The sequence below is a fragment of the Danio aesculapii genome, chromosome 2 (genome assembly GCF_903798145.1).
Source record: "Danio aesculapii chromosome 2, fDanAes4.1, whole genome shotgun sequence".
NCBI classification, from domain to species: Eukaryota; Metazoa; Chordata; class Actinopteri; order Cypriniformes; family Danionidae; genus Danio; species Danio aesculapii.
This window is the reverse complement of record NC_079436.1, coordinates 45,701,973-45,722,948: the sequence shown is the minus strand read 5'-3', so window position 1 is coordinate 45,722,948 and position 20,976 is coordinate 45,701,973. Positions and strand designations below refer to the sequence as shown.

At 35.9% G+C, this 20,976-nt stretch overlaps 1 protein-coding gene across 1 annotated transcript in view; it reads right to left on the bottom strand.

The window, feature by feature from the left end:
• The window catches only part of fndc7a (fibronectin type III domain containing 7a), a 30,962-nt gene extending 15,146 nt beyond the window's left edge, over window positions 1–15,816 (bottom strand). The window contains exons 1-8 of the mRNA XM_056480893.1: window positions 15,678–15,816; window positions 15,266–15,284; window positions 11,167–11,424; window positions 10,129–10,386; window positions 4,585–4,842; window positions 3,922–4,176; window positions 940–1,194; window positions 380–637 (exon numbers count right to left, since the gene is read on the bottom strand). Coding sequence (XP_056336868.1) covers window positions 380–637; window positions 940–1,194; window positions 3,922–4,176; window positions 4,585–4,842; window positions 10,129–10,386; window positions 11,167–11,424; window positions 15,266–15,284; window positions 15,678–15,734 — 1,618 coding nt within the window. The 5' untranslated portion in view covers window positions 15,735–15,816. The remainder of the gene's footprint in view (window positions 1–379; window positions 638–939; window positions 1,195–3,921; window positions 4,177–4,584; window positions 4,843–10,128; window positions 10,387–11,166; window positions 11,425–15,265; window positions 15,285–15,677) is intronic.
• Between the last annotated feature and the right edge of the window lie 5,160 nt (window positions 15,817–20,976).

The window sequence follows — 20,976 nt, the reverse complement described above, 5'->3', positions numbered from 1 at the left end:
TCGCACATTTTCAAGGCAAAATATCTGAATCAGTATTGTTTTTCAGATAAACAAGAATGTTCACTTAGCATGTTTCTTAAATATCTGCAAACATAATAAAATAGGTATTTTATTCTTTAGAAGAGTCAAAAACTTAGATACAGCACTTTTAAGAAATGCTTGACCAATCAACTTGAATCTGGTTCAATCTTTGTGAATATCGGATACGTTTTTTGTTTTCTGAAAAATATGATGTCATCAGGAGCATTTGAATAAGCTTGAATAATGACTTTAAAACGCCATGCTACTACTATGCTAAATGAACAATACACCAAAGACCATGTTAACACCAGTTTTTCGTATCCTGTGTGTTCAAATACAAATGTTCATCTCTATGTACCTGTCCGGCGTGTGTGTGCTGGGCAGGTGTTGTTGCATCCCCGTATCTCACTGCAGGGCCGCACCACCACATTGTACATGCTGTCGCAGGTGAGGTCTGACAGCGCACACACTGGAGCCGTGTCGTTACAGTGGACCTGTTCACTTCCATCTGCAGCAATGGTCTCGTATAACTCCGCTCCTCGTACTGCTGACCACGAGATCTCCAACGTCTCTGTGGAAATCAGGGACACGGACACATCCTCTGGACAGCATGGGACTGAGGACAGAGAAATGAGATGGTACTGCTATTACAGTCAGTCAGAGAGATTTGTTATATTTTTGAAAGAATGCTCACAGAGGCTGCATTTATAGCTAAAGAAAAACAATATGAGAACATTCTCAGTTTTTATAGAATTATTATATCCCATATTATTACATTTTCTAATACCTTTCTGTTTCAGTATACTTTTTAATATCACTGATTCCTGTGATGGCTTCAAACTTTTAAAGATTGTTTAGATATATTTTAATTAAACTGCTTGGTAAATGAATGTGAATATCTGTGTGTGTAGTACAAACTTGTAGTATAGTTGACTATTTGTCCCGGTGGACTGGATCCGGCCTGGTTGTAAGCGAATACAGTGGAGAGGTAAGTGTATCCGCACTTGCACTGGAAGTGACAGGACCTGCCAGTGGTGTTGCAGTTTTCCTCTAAACCATCATCTCTTTTCACATAGGTGATACAATAATCCACCCATGGAATCTCCGACCACATGACGGAGCAGTTCCCTGGGGTCACCTCTTGGATCCACACCACATCAGGAGGACACGGGACTGAAAACAATTTAAAGAATATAACATCTCTATTAGGAATAGTTCACCAAAAAATTCTATTATGTCATCATTTACTCACCCTTTATTGGTTTTAAACCTTTATGAATTCCTTCTGTTGAACGCGGTAGTAGATATTTTGAGCTGGAAACCTGTAACCACTGACTTCCATAGTATTTGTTTCTCCTACCGTGGAAGTCAATGGTTACAGATTTTCGGCTTTCTTCAAAATATCGACTTTTGTTTTCAACAGAAGAAACTCATATTTGTTTGGAACCACTTGAGGGTGAGTGAATAGAGAGTAAAATGTTCTGTTTTTAAAATTATAAATGCCAACAAATACATTATAGCACATGTGTCAAAGCCAGTTCCTGATGGCCGCAGCTCTGCAGAGTTTAGTTCCAATCCCAATTAAACACACCTGATCAAACTAATTGAGTGCTTTAGACTTGTTTGATACCTACAGATAGGTGTGTTGAAGCAAGGTTGGAACTAAACTCTGCAGGGCTCCGGCCCTCCAGGAATTGACTTTGACACCCCTGCATTATAAGAATACTTTGTTGATAACTATGTTGTAAATTTCGGAAATGATTACGTATCAAATGCTACAATAGTTTAGATTTGATTTTTGGACTTTGCAATGCTCTTGAGTTTTTCTTGAGTTTGAGGAAACATTCTTGTGCAGTCACAGAGAAATCTATGAATAAATTGATCTGTTTTAATACATTATGACTAATCATATTAAATATATTAAATTTTTTAATAATAATACACTTTTTTTGGCCATTGGACAAATCATCGAAGACTAAATAATTAGCCCTGCTGTGATATAATATTGACATAATATTTTTAATATCTAATTTTTACTTGTCTTTGCCATAAATGCACATAATAACTTTTTTTGCAAGATACTAGTATTCAGCTTGGGCAATAATTGCTAAAAAACATTTCTGGAAATGTAAAAACTGCCTTTTACCCAACCAAAACAAAACATAAAAATATGTATATAAATGTCCTTACCTTGTTAAGCATCACCTTTTTTCATTTTGAAAAAGAATTAAAACTTCACAAACAGTAAAAAATGCTGGCTTCCAAACAATCATCTGTGTTGGAACAACATGAAGTAATTAAGTTATTGTATTAATTTTAAAAAAATAAGTGGATTGAACATAATTAAATTGCTGGGAAAAAATAATTATGTTTCAGCTCATTTTAAAAAAGAAGTTTGAACTAACTATTTTTTGAGTGCAGGAGCATGCTGTCGATCACAGCATACTTCTGGATAGGCTAAAAATCTGGGTTGGGCTGTCTGTGATGGTCCTCAAATGTTTCAGATCTTACCTAGGTTACTATGTCAGTATAGGTGACCATTGGTTGAGGTGGACACCCATGACATGTGGAGTCCCACAAGGTTTAATTCTGGCACCTCTCCTGTTCAACCTTTATATGCGCCCACTGAGCCAAATAATGAGGAAAAAACAAATCTCCTACCACAGCTACAGTATGCTGATGACACTCAGATCTACTTAGCCTTACTGTCTAATGACATCAGCCCCATTGACACCCTCTGCCAATACATTGATGAAATGAACCGTTGGATGTGTCAAAACCTTCTTCAGTTAAACAAAGAGAAAACTGAAGTCATTGCGTTTGGGAACAGAGATAAGGTTCTTAAGGAGATGGCGTACCTTGGCTCTAAGGGTCAAACAACAAAAAATAAGGTCAAGAATCTTGGTGTGATTCTGGAGTCAGATCTGAGTTTCAATAGTCATGTCAAAGCAGTAACTAAATCAGCATACTATCATCTCAAAAACATTGCAAGACTTAGATGTCTTGTTTCCAGTGAGGACTTATTCATGCTTTTATCAGCAGCAGGGTGGATTACTGTAATAAACTTCTCTCTCGCCTTCCCAAAAAGACAGTCAGACAGTGGCAGCTCGCCCAGAATGCTGCTGCCAGGATTCTGACCAGAACCAGAAAATCAGAGCACATCCTCAGGTCTTTAAACTGGCTCCCAGGTACATTCAGAATAGATTTTAGAATATTACTTTTTGCCTATAAATCACTAAATGGCCTAGGACCTCAATACATTATAGATATTCTTACTGAATACAAACATAATAGATCACTCAGATCTTTAGAATCATATAAACTGAATCAGCCTTCAGCTACTGTGCCCCTCGCTGCTGGAATTAGCTTCCAGAAATGATCAGATATGCTCCAACATTAGACACATTTAAATCAAGACTGAAAACACATCTGTTTCGCTGTGCCTTTACTGAATGAGCACTGTGCTACATCCGACAGATCACACTATTATGTCTTTTTTCTTTTATAACCTGTTTTGACACATTTTAATCTGTTTTAATGATTTTTATTCTTTTAATCATTTTATTTGCTTGTTTCTATTATTTTTGTTTATGTAAAGCACTTAGTATTACCATTGTGTATGAAATGTGCTATATAAATAAACCTGCCTTGCCTTGCCTTGCCTAATAATTTGTGTCTAAACTGAAAAATTACTCAGAACTCTTCAGTGCTTTGATATAAAAAAATGTTAGAATAAGAAATACAAACATGTAAAGGTACTAGAGTTATATAGGTTTTACATAAACAACGTGATAATACTACAATTTTTTAAAACCGTAAAAAAAGTCTGCATTGGTGGTTCTAATGGTAATTAATTTGTATTTATGATTCTAAATTTGTGTGTGTGTGTTCAGTATTTACAGGTCAGAAGGTCTTGTGGTTGTGAAGGGTCACTGTATCCGGCTGCGTTCTGTGCTACAACAGTGATGGAGTGGTTCTGGCTGCAGCTGAGAGGACTGATAATGCAGTAAACCTCTTCGTTGGAGCTGCAGTTCTGGCCAGTTGAGCTTACAGCGATGTACCCATCGGCACCACGCACTGACTGCCAATACACCGCCAGATCGATAGAGCGACCCGGCGTCAACTGAACCTGCACGTCCCCTGGGACCGGTGGACCTGTGGTTTGTGGGACAGACAGAAAGAGAGACAGGTGTGAATTTAAGATTTGAGATTTTTGATTTGATTTATATTACATTGTAATGGACCATTTTAGGGATTTTCAGTTGTCGGTGAGAGAAATAACTCAAACTACTTGCTCTACAATCAAGTGTATTCATGACCATACATAAAAAACATAATAATATAATACGAAAATGCCATTTTGCAACATCAAGCAGCCGAACAAGTCGTTTTTAATGTCTAAAAATCAGTGGAAGTGAATCAAACCAGATGTCTCGAGTTAAATAGATTCCACTGGCTGAGCCAGCTAATATGTGAAGAATAGGGTCAATAGGGGTGGCCAAATGTTTATTTATATTATACAGCTGACTTACTAGCAGATGCACTACACGAATGATTGCTTACGTGTGATTTGGCAGACGGTGATGTCATCTCCTTGGTTACCCTCTGGATCCCAGGCATTGCCCTTAATGCAGTAAGTGGTGCCAGGCTGAAGGCCACTATAGGTCATGTTGGTCCCAGAGGTGTTGAGTTTGACCCGTGTGTCTGAACCCTCCATGATCATGACTAGGGTGTATAACACAGCATTGTTTACTGGAGCCCAGGTTATCATGATAGAATCACTGCTGGGCGAACTGGAACGCAGATCTGGGGCCACCACCACTGCAGAGAGAGGAAAAATTAATAAATGCTATAGTTCACCCAAAAATGAAAATTCTGTCATCATTTTATTATCCTTCCACTTGTTCCAAACCTGTTTGTTTGAGTATCTTTCTTCTGATGAACACAAGGAAGATATATTGAAAAATGTTTGAAAGCAGCAGCCATTGAGTATTTTTCTCAGTCAATGGCTGCTGGTTTCCAACATACTTTCTTCGTGTTCAACAGGAGAAAGACATTCTTAGGGCTCTATTTTAATGACCTAGGCGCAAAGTCTAAAGTGTATGGCACAAAAGCATTAAGGGTGTTTTTGAATCCACTATTCCTAGTTTAAGGATGGAAAAATATGCTTTTTTACTGAATGCTTCACTAACGAGAAAACAGTTAAACAGACCATCTGCAGCACGAGGATAAAGAATGAGCCTCCTCCAATCAGCCTCTTTACTTTACTTTTATTCTTTCCGTTACACATAGATAAGGAAATCTTCTATGCACTCCACTGAAGACATCCATTAACCTACATATTAAATTTTGTTTGTTAAGTGCAAATATTTCCTTCAAACTATTTCTAAATTCAGTTCTAATATCTAGCAAATGTATAAATGAACAATAATAATGAAGTGTGGTCAAAAAACTGAGTAATATCCAAACACACATCCTATTCTTCTTGGCCCCATATGGTAATGCATACGTCTCCAAAACCTGACAGGTGGACAAATCTAAACTTGTTTTTATTAATAATAATATTAATAATAATAATAATCATAACATAATGGTAATTATTATAACATTTATACAAATGCAAATTGTCATAAATAAACTGGAAAAAGCCCCCTGACCTGAAGAAAGCATGGAGGCAGTGGTTTTTATATTTATGTAGAAAATAATAATTTTTGTAACAATTAAATCCTTTATTTTTCTTCATATGTAAAGATATTTGTGTGTTGCTGTACATCCTGTGCGTACTAAGCAATGTGTGAACATTTTGGACCTGCATATGCGCATACAGGCCCACACGGAATCTGCGTGCGCAGTATTCCGCAGATTTTCCACAGAATTTTGCAGATTTTTAGCCCATCATTAATTCTGTTTATTTACTTGAGTAAATGTGTGCAAATCTATATTGATTCAGTTTTTAAATTAAGTACAGTAATATTATTGACTAATATGAAAATGTCCATCTTATTTATGTACAATGCAGTTTGTACAGTAATATATTCTGTCTTTTGGTCGATATATTTTTTGAGACACTTTCTTTGTTTACCAAATAAAGTGAATCTAATTGGATTTGCATTTTAAACATTAAAGTTAAAAAGATATTATTTTTTATTTTACATTTTAGGGTTTTAGTTATGATACTCCCAAAATTTTTACCAAAATTCTCTGCAGAAATAGTAAAAAAACGTCTGCAGATTCCGTCTAGCCCTATTCATAACTAACGCACTCTGTGCTGGACTTTAGACCAGCTTTCAGTTTGTCAGTGGCGCACTCTATTTCAGTTCCTCAAAATAGCAATGCGCCAACAATGCACCTTAACACACCTCCTTTTTAGACCGGAACACCCATGAGTCCACAACGTGACGCAAATGAATTTACTATTTAAACAGCGTGGTGCAAAACCTGAAAATTAGGGTTGAAAATAGCAACAAATCACGCCAAACACGTCTTGCGTCTTTTTGCTCCGGGTGTATGGAGTGTGAGAAACGATGAGGAACTATCCCTTTAAAGGGGACCTATTATTCCCCTTTTTACTAGATGCAAACTAAATCTCTGATGTCCCTAGAGTGTGTATTTGAAGTTTCAGCTCAAAATAATACATAAATAATGTTTTATAACTTCTTGAAACAGCCTCTTTTAGGATTTGATCCAAATTGTGCCATTTTGGTGACTATCACTTTAAATCCAAATGAGATTGTGCTCTTTTCATGAGAGGGCGGAGCTACAAACATCTACGCATGAGCATAGCGGCAGATTCAAAACAGATTTAATGTTATGTTTGTGAAAAATGTGAAATTAAATGTTTTAGAAGAAGAAGTGTTTATTTGTGCATCCTAAAACTTAATATTTATCCTATTGTAGTCGCTGACATTATCTTCAGTAGGTGAAAACTAACGTCAGATGGCTGCTTCTTACTCAGGACGGTTTATGCTAATGAGGGAGAGATTGTCACTAATGGGAGGGACCTTCCCCCTGATGACATGTACAAACGGAGAATGTCAATCAAAGTGTTTCTGCAGACTGTTTTTATCAAGTGTGATTATAGAAAATATTATTATTTTTTACCATTAAAGGCTGGCTATATTCACACACTGTTGCCAAATAATTGTATTTAAACCCCCTATAAAAGTAATTTTTGAAGAAAAAAAACATCCCCCTTAAATAAATGGAAAAAAGGAATTAAACTACTTAAACATTTACTGCCCCTGGTGGTGAGTTATGGAAAAAATTGGAAAGAAAAAACTGACCCAATTACTATACTACTTACTATAGAAATGGACAAAAGGAATGAAACTTCTTAACATTTGCTGCCCCTAGCGGTGAGTTATGATCATTAAAATTGGAAAGAAAAAACTGCCCCAATTAGTATACTAAATTATGAACAATTAGTCAAGTAAATTTACTCTGCTATGCCAGTGCTTGTCTTTAGACAAAGTTTATTACAGAATTTAAAAAGTATGCAGTGGACAGATCTTGACATGAAAATAACCTACAGCATATCTGTAGGGTGAAATGGGATAAACGGAAAGTTTTGTTGTTATCCAAATGAAATCCGTCCCTCTTTTATTATTTCAAGTCTTTCCTTGGGGAGAAACGACAGCCTAGTTCTCATGGTTCATCTTTTCATTCAGCATTAGGTGTAAAGTCTACCTGAAGATGTGGTTACCGTCAACAGCCTGTGCAGCCAGAGATTCAAGTTCTGCACAAAAGCTGGGCTAAACAATGCTGCGTTATTGTTGCAGGTTTTAAATACCAACTTATTGTCCACCAAACAGGAAGAAGGGCTCCGGTATCATTCCATTCTATGTGTCTCTTATGAGATTCATAAGAAATAAAATGGCTGTTTTGGTTGCAAGATCACAAAGCAGGCTTTTTTATTTTCACTTTATTTGCCATAGATTTGAGGACAATGTGTTTTTATTACCTGTATTAAGTGGTTAAACTATTGTTTTAACTAGCAATAGCTGCAGCCTAGCAATGAACAATATACAGTGGTGTGAAAAAGTGTTTGCCCCTTACCGATTTCTCTTTTTTGCATTTTTTTTTATATTTCAGATCAGTTTGTATATTTGCATGTGAAGATTTTTTATTATTAATGGAAATGAAAATCTAAAATACATTACCTGTGTGTAAAAAGTGTTTGCCTCTAAACCTAATAACTGGTTGGGCCACCCTTAGCAGCAACAAATGCAATCAAGCATTTCCGATTACATGCAATGAGTCTGTTACAGCGCTGTGGAGAAACTTTAGCTCGTTCATCTTTGCAGAATTGTTGTAATTCTGTGACATTGGAGGGTTTTTCGAGCACAAAGGGACTTTTTAAGGTTATGTCACTGCATCTCCATTGTATTCAGGTCAGGACTTTGACTTGGCCAAAGTCTTCACTTGTTTTTCTTCAGCTATTCAATTGGAATAGCTGGTGTGCTTTGAATCAGTATCCTACTGCAGAACCCAAGTTTGCTTTAGCTTGAGGTCACTAACAAATGGCCGGACATTCTCCTTCCTCCTATTTTGGTACACAACCGAATTCATGGTTCCATTTATCAAGTCATCCAGGTCCTAAAGCAGCAAAACAGTACTGATTAATGTTGATTGGGTGTTCTTTTTCTAAAATGTTGCGTTCTTTTTCACCACACATAATGGGACACACATCTTTCAAAAAGTTCAACTTTTGTTTTATCAGTCCACAGAGTATTTTCCCAAAAGTCTTGGGGATCATCAAGATGGTTTCTTGCAAAACTGAGACAAGCCTTTATGTTTCTTTTGCTCAGCAGTAGTTTTTATCTTGGAACTCTGCCATGCAAACTATTTTTTTTCCCAGTGTGTTTCTTATGGTGGAGTCATGAACACTCACCTTAACTGAGGTAAGTGAGGCCTGCTGTTCTTTGGATGTTGTTGTGACCACTTGGATGAGTTGTCGCTGTGCTTTTGGGGTAATTTTGGTCAGCCAGCCACTCCTGGGAAGGTTTTTCACTGTTTCATGTTTTTACCATTTGTAAAAAATGGCTCTGACTGTGGTTCACTGCAGTCCTGAAGCTTTAGAAATGGCTTTATAACATTTTCCAGACTGGTAGATCTCGTTTAATTTATTTCTCATTTGTTTTTACATTTACATTTACATTTAGTCATTTAGCAGATGCTTTTATCCAAAGCGACTTACAAATGAGGACAAGGAAGTAATTTACACAACTATAAGAGCAGCAGTGAACAAGTGCTATAGACAAGTTTCAGGTGTGTAAAGTCTAAGAAGCAAAGCATTAGACTTTTTTTTTGTTTGTTTTTTGCTTTTGAGAGAGAGTACAGTTAGTGGTATAGCCAGAGAGGCAATTTTTGAATCTCTTTGGATCTTGGCATGATATCTAGGCTTTTGAGAATATGTTGGTCTACTTCACTTTGTCAGGCAGGTCCTATTTAAGTAATTTCTTGATTGCAAACAGGTGTGGTAGTAATCAGGTCTAGGTCTGACTAGAAATTTAACTCTAGTGCAGAGGTTTTCAAACTGTGGGGGCGCGAGTAAATTGGACAAACTTAAAGGGGCATGTGTCCCTCTAAGTTTGAAAACCCCTGCTCTAGTATATAAACATTAATATCTTTGACCTAATATTTAAAGTTGTTTGATGATCTGAAAAACTAAAGTGTGACAAACATGCAAAAAAATTTGTAAAAAATCATTAAGGGGGCAAAAACTTTTTCACACCACTGTGTATTGAATTAACCTTTTAAACTAGATATATTTTATTTTCCCCTAATGTGGAAAATGATTAAACCACTTTACAATGGTTTGCTTGTTTTTCTTGCATAGCAAACTAGTTTCTACTAACTATACATGTCTGCTTTGATGATTTTAGAGGGGCTTTGGACTGGTCATTTCAGCTGGCTACTAAATCAGTTAAACACTTTTTTTTTTAGAAACCATGCCTAACTCATCTAAGATTAATAGTTCAGGGTTTGTTTTAGGATTTTAAAATGATTTTTGCCTGTTTTTAGTACAAAAGTAGGCGGTATATTAATTGAAAGGCATTTGAATCAAATCAGGAAGATTGTTTTTAATAAAGTCTGATGTCAGTTTACCTGTTTTAGCATCCACAGGCAGGGACGGCTGACTTCTTCCCCCCATGTTGACGGACATCACACTGAGGGTGTAATCTGTGTAAGGGTCAAGACCGACCACTGTCTCTGGGGATTTCACCACTGGAGTTTCAGAGAAGAACCCATTATCATTCTCTGCCCGGATGATGTAGCCAGTGGCACCGGAAACTATACCAAACTCCACTGTGATGCTGTCACTGTGTTTGGAGTAAGCCTTCTCTATGAGTGGAACCTCAGGTGCTGGTATAACACAATACAAACAATGAGAATAATGACATTAATAAAAACAATTAAAAACATGATTATTACTATTATGTTTATAAATGGTAATACGTTTATTCAAATTGTATGTAATAGATGTGTGCTAATGATTAGTTTATTATTAGTAATGAATATAAGTCAAAGAACTGTAAAATTAGCTAAAATTATTTACTTGTAGAGAAGTTATTGCAGCTTATAGCGGAACAAGGGGAATAAACAAAGACAGAGGACAGACAGACAGACAGACAGACAGACAGACAGACAGACAGACAGATAGATAGATAGATAGATAGATAGATAGATAGATAGATAGATAGATAGATAGATAGATAGATAGATAGATAGATAGACTGACAGAAATTTGTGGTAAAATTGGTTACAAATGGTGATCAATGGTCCATTGAAAAACATAATTACTAAAGTTGTACTACAATAAAACCATGGTTATTACTATAAATTTTAATAAAAGTATACCCAATAAAATGTGTATTTTACATTATAATTCAGATACACCTGTCTTTAATATAAGATTGAACTGGGTAGATTGTTTCCAAACCGTTATATGACAATTAACTTAAGCATAACGTTAGTTTTATACCATAAAAGTAAAAATGTTGTTGTTGTTTGCGTTTTATTTATCATTATTATAACCACCGGTTTACTATATTATAGTATGGGTAGAAAACCATGGTTTTATCTGCAGTAAAACTACAAATATTTTTCGAAAGGCACAACATAAAGTTGCAGAAGTCATGTCACCTGTCGTCTCCTCGGTCTCGGCGCTGCTGAGCACGTTCACCGCGTTATCCATCGCCTCGACACGCATCCTGTACACAGTGTTCGGGGATAAAGAGTTAACGGAGCCCATCACTGTGCTGCCGCTGAACTGCGCGAACACCGACGGCTCCGGGGAGTTTTTCGGCGTGGCGGTAATTTTGTAGGAGCTCGCGCCGGTGAGTCCACTCCAGCGCACTGTCATACTTTTGGACGTGACCGTGAAAACGGATAACGTGATGTCTGAGGAGAAAGAAAGTAGTTAGCATATCACAGCAGGCTAATTATGTTGCAATAAACAGGGCTGCCAACTCTCACACAACTTTTCTTCTACCCGCTTCTTCCACGCCTCACGTTCATTTTCCCAATGGAGAAATTTGGGGAGCAAAAAACATACGGAAGTCTCCCAGAGTAACAAAAAAGGCTACATTATCCTTTTAATCCTTATAGAAGGTACTGTATACGACCCTTTCCCCTGTGAACGCCCGCACACGCCCCCGAGAGGCAAAATATTCTCAAAAGTGTGGAGATTCTTTGTGTAGCATGTAACTGGACTATAATGGATAATAATGGTTGATTTTAGGGCTGACTTGCAAATTTTTGCAGTTACACAGAATATAGGATAAGTATTCTCTCGTTGAATGTGTTGTAAACGTTGAAGGCAGAACAATATGGAAGGCCATTAGGGCCAAAACATCTGATCCTATAGAAGGCTATTAAAACATATTTTTTTAGATGTAACATGTACAGATTCTACAATATGTGTACACAATATTTGTGCCTAAACTTGATATTAATTGTCCTGCTGCAATAACATATAAATACCAAGGCTTCTGTTGTCACAGCTGACGATGACAGCATGTCTATAGAGTGTAGGAAATATTGATTTCGATTTGTATGCAAAAACCCAGAAACAGGTTATAATTTTAGCGCTTCCAGTTTTATAGTCTCAGAGTAAATGGCTGCGTCTAAAATGGCCCACTACTCGAGAAAGTTCTACATAAGAAAGGTATATTCTCGATAGTATGAAGGTGAGTAGTATGAATGGAATTTGGATGTACTACATCGGCCGTTTGTCATTATTACATGACCTATCTGCGCCAGTTACGTCACTTCACTCCCATTCATGAATTCTCTTATGTGCTATCATGGGATAGTGTAGCACCCATCAGATGCGCACTTCAGAATGTCACCAGAAGTAGTAGGTCATCCGGGTACTTCTCGTCTACTGTTTTTTGAATACTACTCACATACTTCACATACTATATAGTAGGGAAGTATGCGATTTTGGACACAGATAATGGTTTTTTGAATGGGATTTTGGTTAAATTACTTAAATAAGGTCTGTGGTAAATTCAAACTCAAGACAACCCCCACCCCACTCCCTTTTTAATGATTTGTTTTAAGCTGTTAATTTTGTAAAAAAAAAAAAAATATATATATATATATATATATATATATATATATATATGGTTGTTAATAAGTTGCTAAATGGACTATTGGCTTTGTCGGGGATATTAAACATCTTAGCGCCAATCAGGAACTCCTCTCATTCTCATACTATATAATATAGGACTGCATTGAATTAAAAATTATCTACAGGGAAAATCCCTATCATGGACCATGTTTCCAAAAATAAACTTGACAAGTTTGACGTAGAAGGTGAGCAACCTTGGTTAAGTTTGTTTATAGCCTTTCAATCATTCAAAAGGTATGAAAGTTATATTAGTTTGTAAAGATTATATCGATGTACAGAAGGTGTAATTCATTTAACTATGTTTGAACAGAGTTTATTATTTGCAATAATTGAATAGCCTAAAATAGGGATTTCATTGAAGGAACCAGTGCAATGCTAACTGCCTACAAAGTGACATCATAATTCCTCCACTATTATTACGTCTTAAAGCGGTAACCATTGTGAAAGTGCACAAGCCAACCAATGAAATTAAAGAAGGCAGAGCTTTTACTCTCACAGAAGCCAAATAAACAGCGAGGCACATCAGATTTCGACATTAAAATAGTATAAGGTAGATGTTAGCAGCTAAACATTTATTATTTGACAGCTATTTTACAACAGAAATGTTTAATTTCCAACAGTAATAGTCTGTGATTCTAGCTGCATGACAACTTTGTCAAATTTTAGCATTTTGAATATAATTTAAAAAATAATTTATGTAATTACTATTGAATGGGAATGTGCCCATTTAAAAATAAAATATTTGCAAATAGCTCAAACTTCATTTAATATTTCACCATGTTTGAAATTATCTTCAAGATCAGCCTATGCTGTGTCCAACCACTGACAGTACTCACCCCAAGCTAACCTAAAAAGTTGGCAGCCCTGAAATAAATGTAATATTTGCACACTACTGTAACTGAAGACTTGACTCATTGATATGTTTATAGCTAGTTAATTTAGCCATAATTCATTCGTGTGCCTTAAGGCCGACAGGTGTTTAAAAGCAGAACAGTAATATATTCAGTTTTCAGTAGTGTAAAACTTTATATGCCTGTCAGTGTGTATAAACTGTATGTTTAACACATAGCCTCTTTTTTTTATTTGATTTATGCGACCACATTAAAAAATGGGCTTGAGCACAATGTTGCAGTATGGTAGCAAATGTGTAGTATGTAAGTTTGACACCCGGTGGTTCAACTGGGTATTGCACGCCTGGTTCAAAACACACAAGCGCAGGTTGACAGATTGACGACATCAACAGAAGTGTGCCTGACTATCCTGCCTAAAGGCTTATTTAAGTCAGGTTCTAAATATAAGCAACGGCACACGATAGATAGAAATATTTTCCATATTAAAAAGAGTTTTTGTCCTAACCAACACCTGAAATTAATATATTAGAAAGGGCTTCTATTTCTTGCAGCTGAACAACAGGATAAACTGACAATGTTTACCTCAGGTACACCTCATGTGCTTTATTCAGTGTTAAATGCTAACGATGTGAGTTTGAATGCCATTTTACAGGACATTTATTGTCATACTACTGAAAGCAGCAGCAGATAGTTTAGCTCAGATCTTTAAAAAAAAGAAACGATTTGAAATGGAACTTCAGTGCAAGCCAACACATATCAGTGATTCAGCATGTACATTTATTAATGTTGAATAGGTTTAATATGTATTAATTAGATTATAAACATTACCAATTTGTTGCAGTGCAGTAAGTGCACTGTTCTGTGCTTCTGAATGGCTGTATTTACATTTCTGTCGTGTTTTGTCTGGTGCAAACACTTAAATTGCTTATCACTGCAAATCTTGTCATGTAGCGTGTTGTTAAATGACACAGGGTTACAATATAACCTGCTCACCTAATGTTTACCTTCATAATATCTATATTATTTTCTAATTAATAACCTGATGTTGAACTCTGATGTCTCATTTCAGAGGCTGTTACTCTCCACTGAAGGTCGCATTTCAGTCACAGACACATATTTAATATTAAATATGCGGTTTTCCATAAAGGCAACCCGGGGTGCTGAGATATAATTGGCTAAACTGGCATTGGGCGGGTTAAAGGAACAAAGATAGACATCTGAGCACGTAACAGACATTTTCAAAGCAGAATATCTGGCTTCAGCATTGTTTTTCAGATAAACAAGAATGTTCACTTAGCATGTTTTTTAAATATCTGCAAACATATTATGGTATTTTTATGCTTTAGAAGAGTCAAAAACTTAAATACAGCACCTTTAATAATTGTTTTATTCTATCTGAACTGATAAAAATGTTCCCAGTTTGAATTTACAGTAAATATTGCAAATTATATAATTTTTGCAGAAAATGCAAATTGGTCAATATATATATATATATATATATATATATATACTTTTTTCATTTTTGTAAAAGAAAATCAGGATTTTTCCACCAAATACCTTGAGAAAATGGATGAAATGTCATTAGCAGTTAAAAAAATAAACAAAGATTAGTTTTAACTCAAAAACAAAATCCGTAGTGCCTTTTCATGTAGTGCCTTATATTTTCCATAGTTATTTACATATAAATATTGCAGTATATAAGGCACATCCATCTCATAAAATGACACAAACATGGTAAATAATAAAGATCTCCTACCATTTTGTGCTGTGCATATCTGTAAATTAAGAGCAGAAACACAACAAATCATTTTTTTAACATAAAGAACGTTCTTATTTCAGTAGCAACTATTACTCTGTCATGAGGTATTATGTGCCATTAGTGGCTAAGGAAGCTTATTTGAGCATCACTCAACACAGATTTTACATCCACAGGCATTTTTTCTCCTGTCTGGTAGTATACGACTACAAAATATGACAGTACTACACTAAAAAAATACTTTTTGTCTATGCAATATATATATTACAAATGTAATTGTTTATAAAGAATATTAGCTTTAGTTTAGTTTAACTTTAGTCAAAAGTATTGTCATAGTATAGTCAAGTATAGTCATAATTGTTCAAACTATAACTCATTGCATGCTTAAAGAAAACAGAAATTGCATTCTTACCTGAGACAAGGTGATAATCAATAAGAAATTTGAAAGATGTAAATATTTCGACTCCATAACTCAAATTTGGTGCTCATCAGCTGCCTTTAGGGCACACTTCTTTCTACTGATTTCACTCTGTATTTCTCCAGGGTAATAATGTCTGTGGTTTAAGACCTGTTTTTTTCTCGTACACTGTCTAACAGGTATTGTATTTCAGGTACTCAGTGTTCATCTGTGCCTCCTCCTCCCTCTGTCAGGAAGAGAGAACGGACCAATCAGCCTTGAAGGACGGCACAGGTACATCAATATACTTGAGGACAGACACAATGCAGTCCGCCAAAAATTACTTTTGCTGCTTGTTCAAACTACTTATTTAAAATGAGTTGAAGCAATTTCTTACTTTTTTGGTTAACTTAGTGTATTTGTGTTTAAACAACATCAAGAAATTTTATTGAACCAACCATAGTTTTTTTTTTACTTTTACAATACAAAAGACTAGTATGTTGGTAGAACCTTCAGTGGGTAGCACCGTCTCCTCACAGCAAGAAGGTTCGAGTCCCGGCTGGGTCAGTTGGCATTTCTGTGTGGAGTTTGCATGTTCTCCCTGTGTTCGCGTGGGTTTCCTCCTGGTGCACCGTTTTCCTCACAGTCCAAAGGCATGCGGTATAGGTGAATTAAATAAACTAAATTTGCTGTAGTGCAGTGGTGCTCAACCCTGTTCCTGGAGAACGACCTTCCTGCAAAGTTCAGCTCCAACCCTGATCAGACACACCTGAACCAATTAATTAGGACCTGAACAGCACTTGATAATTACAGACAGGTGTGTTAGATATGGGTTGCAACTGAAATCTTCAGGAAGGTCGATCTCCAGGAACAGGGTTGGTCACCCCTGCTGTAGTGTATGTGTGAATGTAAGAGTGTATGGGTGTTTCCCAATGCTGGAAGGCTGGAAGGGCATCCGCTGTGTAAAACATATGCTGGATAAGTTGGTGGTTCTTTCCACCATGGCGACCCCAGATTAATAAAGGGACTAAGCCAAAGAGAAAATGAATGAATGAAGCCGAAAAGAAACTGAAAGTGGGCTTCAAATCTAAAAGTAATTGTTCATCATAATTATGACAAGCTATTTTTATTTTTGAACTAGTCAAAAGTTTCTCTTAAATATGTTTTGTTTTTGGCCGATCGTTTCAAATAGTTGTCATATTCTTACAACATTTCCAAAAAAAATTAAAAATTGGGGCCCAAAACTGCTAGCGATGCCCCGGCATACATGATTTTAGCTCTTTTCATAACTAGAACGGGTAAATACACACTTTCTTTTTTACTTATTTTTAAATACTTCCTTGCTTCAAATCAAATGTGATCATTTATCTCATTAGATTAGATTAGATTAGATTCAATTTATTGTCATCACACATGTACAAGTACAAGGCAACGAAATGCAGGTAAGGCAACGAAATGCAGGTCATACAGTAGCTGGTTGGTTTTATTCATGCTATATAACACTGTAACAAAATCTGATAAACATGACTGTATTGTTGCATTAGTTCGTTGTCTCAGATGTTTCTCCTCAAATTGTTATGAAAGGGAAATCTAGCTAGAAGAGGTAAACAGTTTAATCCGATCATATTGAGACTTTGAGATTTATGGGGTTGGGAAAGGTCCTTGAGCCAGCTCTTGAAATCAGGACCCCCTGAAGGCACTATATGTTACTATTTATTAGTTTTTCCATACACTCACTGGCCACTTTATTAGATACACGTTACTAGTACCAGGTTGGACCCCCTTTTGCCTTCAGAGCTGCTCTAATGCTTCATGGCATAGATTCAACAAGGTACTGGAAATATTCCACAGAAAATATCCCCCACACCATTACACTACCACCACCAGCCTGAACTGTTGATACAAGGCAGGGTAGATCCATGGTTTCATGTTGTTGATGCCAAATTCTGACCCTACCATCTGAAAAATCAAGACTCATCAGACCAGGCAACGTTTTTTTAATCTTCTATTGTCCAATTTTGGTGAGCCTGTACGGATTGTAGCCTCAGTTTCCTATTCTTAGCTGACAGGAGTGGCACCCGGTGTGGTCTTCTGCTGCTGTAGCCCATCCACCTCAAGGTTGGATGTGTTGTGCCTTCAGAGATGCTCTTCTGCATACATCAGTTGTAACGAGTGGTTATTTGAGTAACTTTCGCCTTTTTATGAGCTCGAACCAGTCTGGCCATTCTCCTCTGACCTCTGGCATCAACAAGGCATTTGCGCACACAGAACTGCTGCTCACTGAATATTTTCTCTTTTTTAGACTATTCTCTGTAAACCCTAGAGATGGTTGTGCGTGAAAATCCCAGTAGATCAGCAGTTTCTGAAATACTCCGACCAGCCCGTCTGGCACCAACAACCATGCCAGTTTCAAAGTCACTTAAATCACCTTTCTTCCTCATTCTGGTGCTCAGTTTGAACTGCAGCAGATCGTCTTGACCAGGTCTACATGCCTAAATGCATTGAGTTGCTGCCATGTGATTGGCTGAAATTTGCATTAACAAGCAGTTGGACAGGTGTATCTAATAAAGTGGCCTCTAAGTGTATATTGATCAAAGAAATGCACCCCAGGTAAGTATAACACACCCCAAATGTTTAAACAGTAGTATACTCTATATATTTGTGACCGTGGACTTATTAATAATTCAATTCTATTCGAGTTTGTTTGTAAAGCGCTTTTTACAATAATTATAGTTTAAAAGCAGCTTAACAAGAGGTGCACATTATAGCATTTTAAGTAAAGATTATGTTCCATAAAGGTATTTTGTAAATTTCTTGCTGTAAATATATAAAAACTCAACTTTTGACTAGTAATGTGCATTGCTAAGAACTTAATTTGGACAATTTTAAAGACAATTTGATCAATATTCATTCATTTTCTTTTTGGCTCAGTCCCTTTATTAATCAGGGGTCGCCACAGCAGAATGAACAGCCACCGCAACCCAACACTGGGAAACCCCCGTACACTCTTGCACACACTCGCATACACTACGGCCAATTTAGCTTATTCAATTCACCTGTACTGCATGCCTTAAACTTCTGGGGGAAACCGGAGCACCCGAAGGAAACCAATTTGCTTAATATTTTGTTTTTTGATCAAATAGTTGTATCTCGACTAAATGTTGTCCTTTCCTAACAAAGTATACATCAATAGAGAGCTTATTTATTTCAGTTTTCATGTAATTATACATCTCAATTTTAAAAAACGTACACCTATAATAGGTTTTATGCTTTAGGCCAGGGTCACCTTTTTCTATTATTTATTGAAAATGAAGCTAGAGGAAATAACCCAAGTGTCACTGAAACAGCCACGCTGGCACAGGCTGGTACTCATAAGCCAGATCTGATAAAGACATTCAGGTTCAGCAGCTACAGTATACTGCATGAACAGTTATGCATAACCTGGCCAAAGCAAATGTAAGTACGTCACAGTTAGCCCCTTTTTAATTTAGAAATAACACAACATGTTTAAAATGAACCTTATTATAATGTCCAAAAAAAAAAAACTGTGAGTATGATCAAATATGGGCAAGAATGGAAGAACAGGATATCTATTTCGTGATGTTTGTGAGTGAAGGATGGTGGCAGACGACACAAAATCCAAAACTCAGATTCCACTTATCTAGGTCACTGATAGGCTGCGTTTGCCTCCGCATTGTTGGTTTTTCAATGGAGAACAGAGCATCAGAGTTGTAGCTCATTAGATGGAGTTATAGGAGAAGAACATCTGATATGAATATCTGATCTTTTCTCTAAAGTTACTGTAAGTTGCTCACATGAGATGTTGAGGCTGGCATTATACAGGGAACGTGTGATACAATTGATTAATATGATATACAGTTGAAGTCGAAATTATTAGATGCCTGTGATTTATTTTCTTTTTTACATATTTCCCAAATGATGTTTAACAGTGCAAGGAATTTTTCCACATGTATTTCCTATCATATTTTTACTTCTGGAGAAAGTCTTGTTTGATTTATATCGGCTAGAATAAAAGTATTTTTTATTTAAAAAACATTTTAAGGTCAATATTATTAGCCCCCTTAGGCAATATTTTTTTCTAATTGTCGACAGAACAAAGCATCAATATACAATGACTTGCCTAATTACCAGAGATGGGGGACTCGAGTCACATGACTTGACTCTAGTAAGACTTAAGTCACAAAATTTAGGACTTGTTTGAAAAGAAACAGTGTCATAATAAAGAAAATTATTGTTAAAAATTAAATGTTTTGTTTGTTGCATATAGTTAACTATTTATGTGATGTGTTTCAATCCGGCTACCACCGCAAGTATATTTCAAACCTGTGGGAAGCACTGCTAGTATTGTATTTGTATGCTAATGTTTAACATTTAAGTTTTTGACATGTTAACTTTAATCATAAAATAAGATTGCCTTAAAACAGTTTGTTAAATGATATATTGCAGTGTTTTTTTACTTGTATGCATATTTTTTTTTCCCCAATACATTTTTTTAAAAAGAAGATTTAAGTTAGGCAAAGCAAGAAACCATTTTAGACCATGGATGTCAAAACCTGTCTGTAATGTATGTGTGAAATGGGCTATATATGATATCTAGAGGTTCAAAATTGCCTTTAGAGTTCATTCATAGCAATGCATATTACTAATCAAAACATTTTTTGTTGGAGCTATTGAAATTTACAGTCTTTGAGGAAGATGATCTTTACTTTTAATACAATAATGTTTTTGTAATAAAAGAAAAAATTATCATTTTGATTCAATCATCCCCCCCACCCCAAAAATGTACCTGTGCACTATAAGATAAATAAAACTTCTGCAATTTTAATACTATAATAGTATTTAGTACTATAACAATATTACGTTAAATACTATAATAATACTATAATAGTATCTTTAAAAATATGTAGTAAAATATTATGTACTGTCATCATGGTAAAGATAAAAGAAATCACTTATTAGAAATCAGTTATTAAAATTATTATGATTAGAAATGTATTGAGAAAATGTTTCCATTAAACAGAAATTGGGGAAGAAATATATAGTGTAGGGCTAATAATTCAGAAGGGCTCATAATTTTGACTTAACTCTATATAACATTATTGTTTTTATTTAAATTCATATCCAATCAATAATTTGGTGTTTATCAGTGTAAAAACTAAGTTTGAAAATGTAAACATTTGCCTTAGTGTCCGCTGCTCTCATTCTTTCACTGAAATTATGTTGCACACTGAGGTTCCATAGTGTTAAAATGACCAGAGGCTCACCAAACACACACACACACACACACACACAC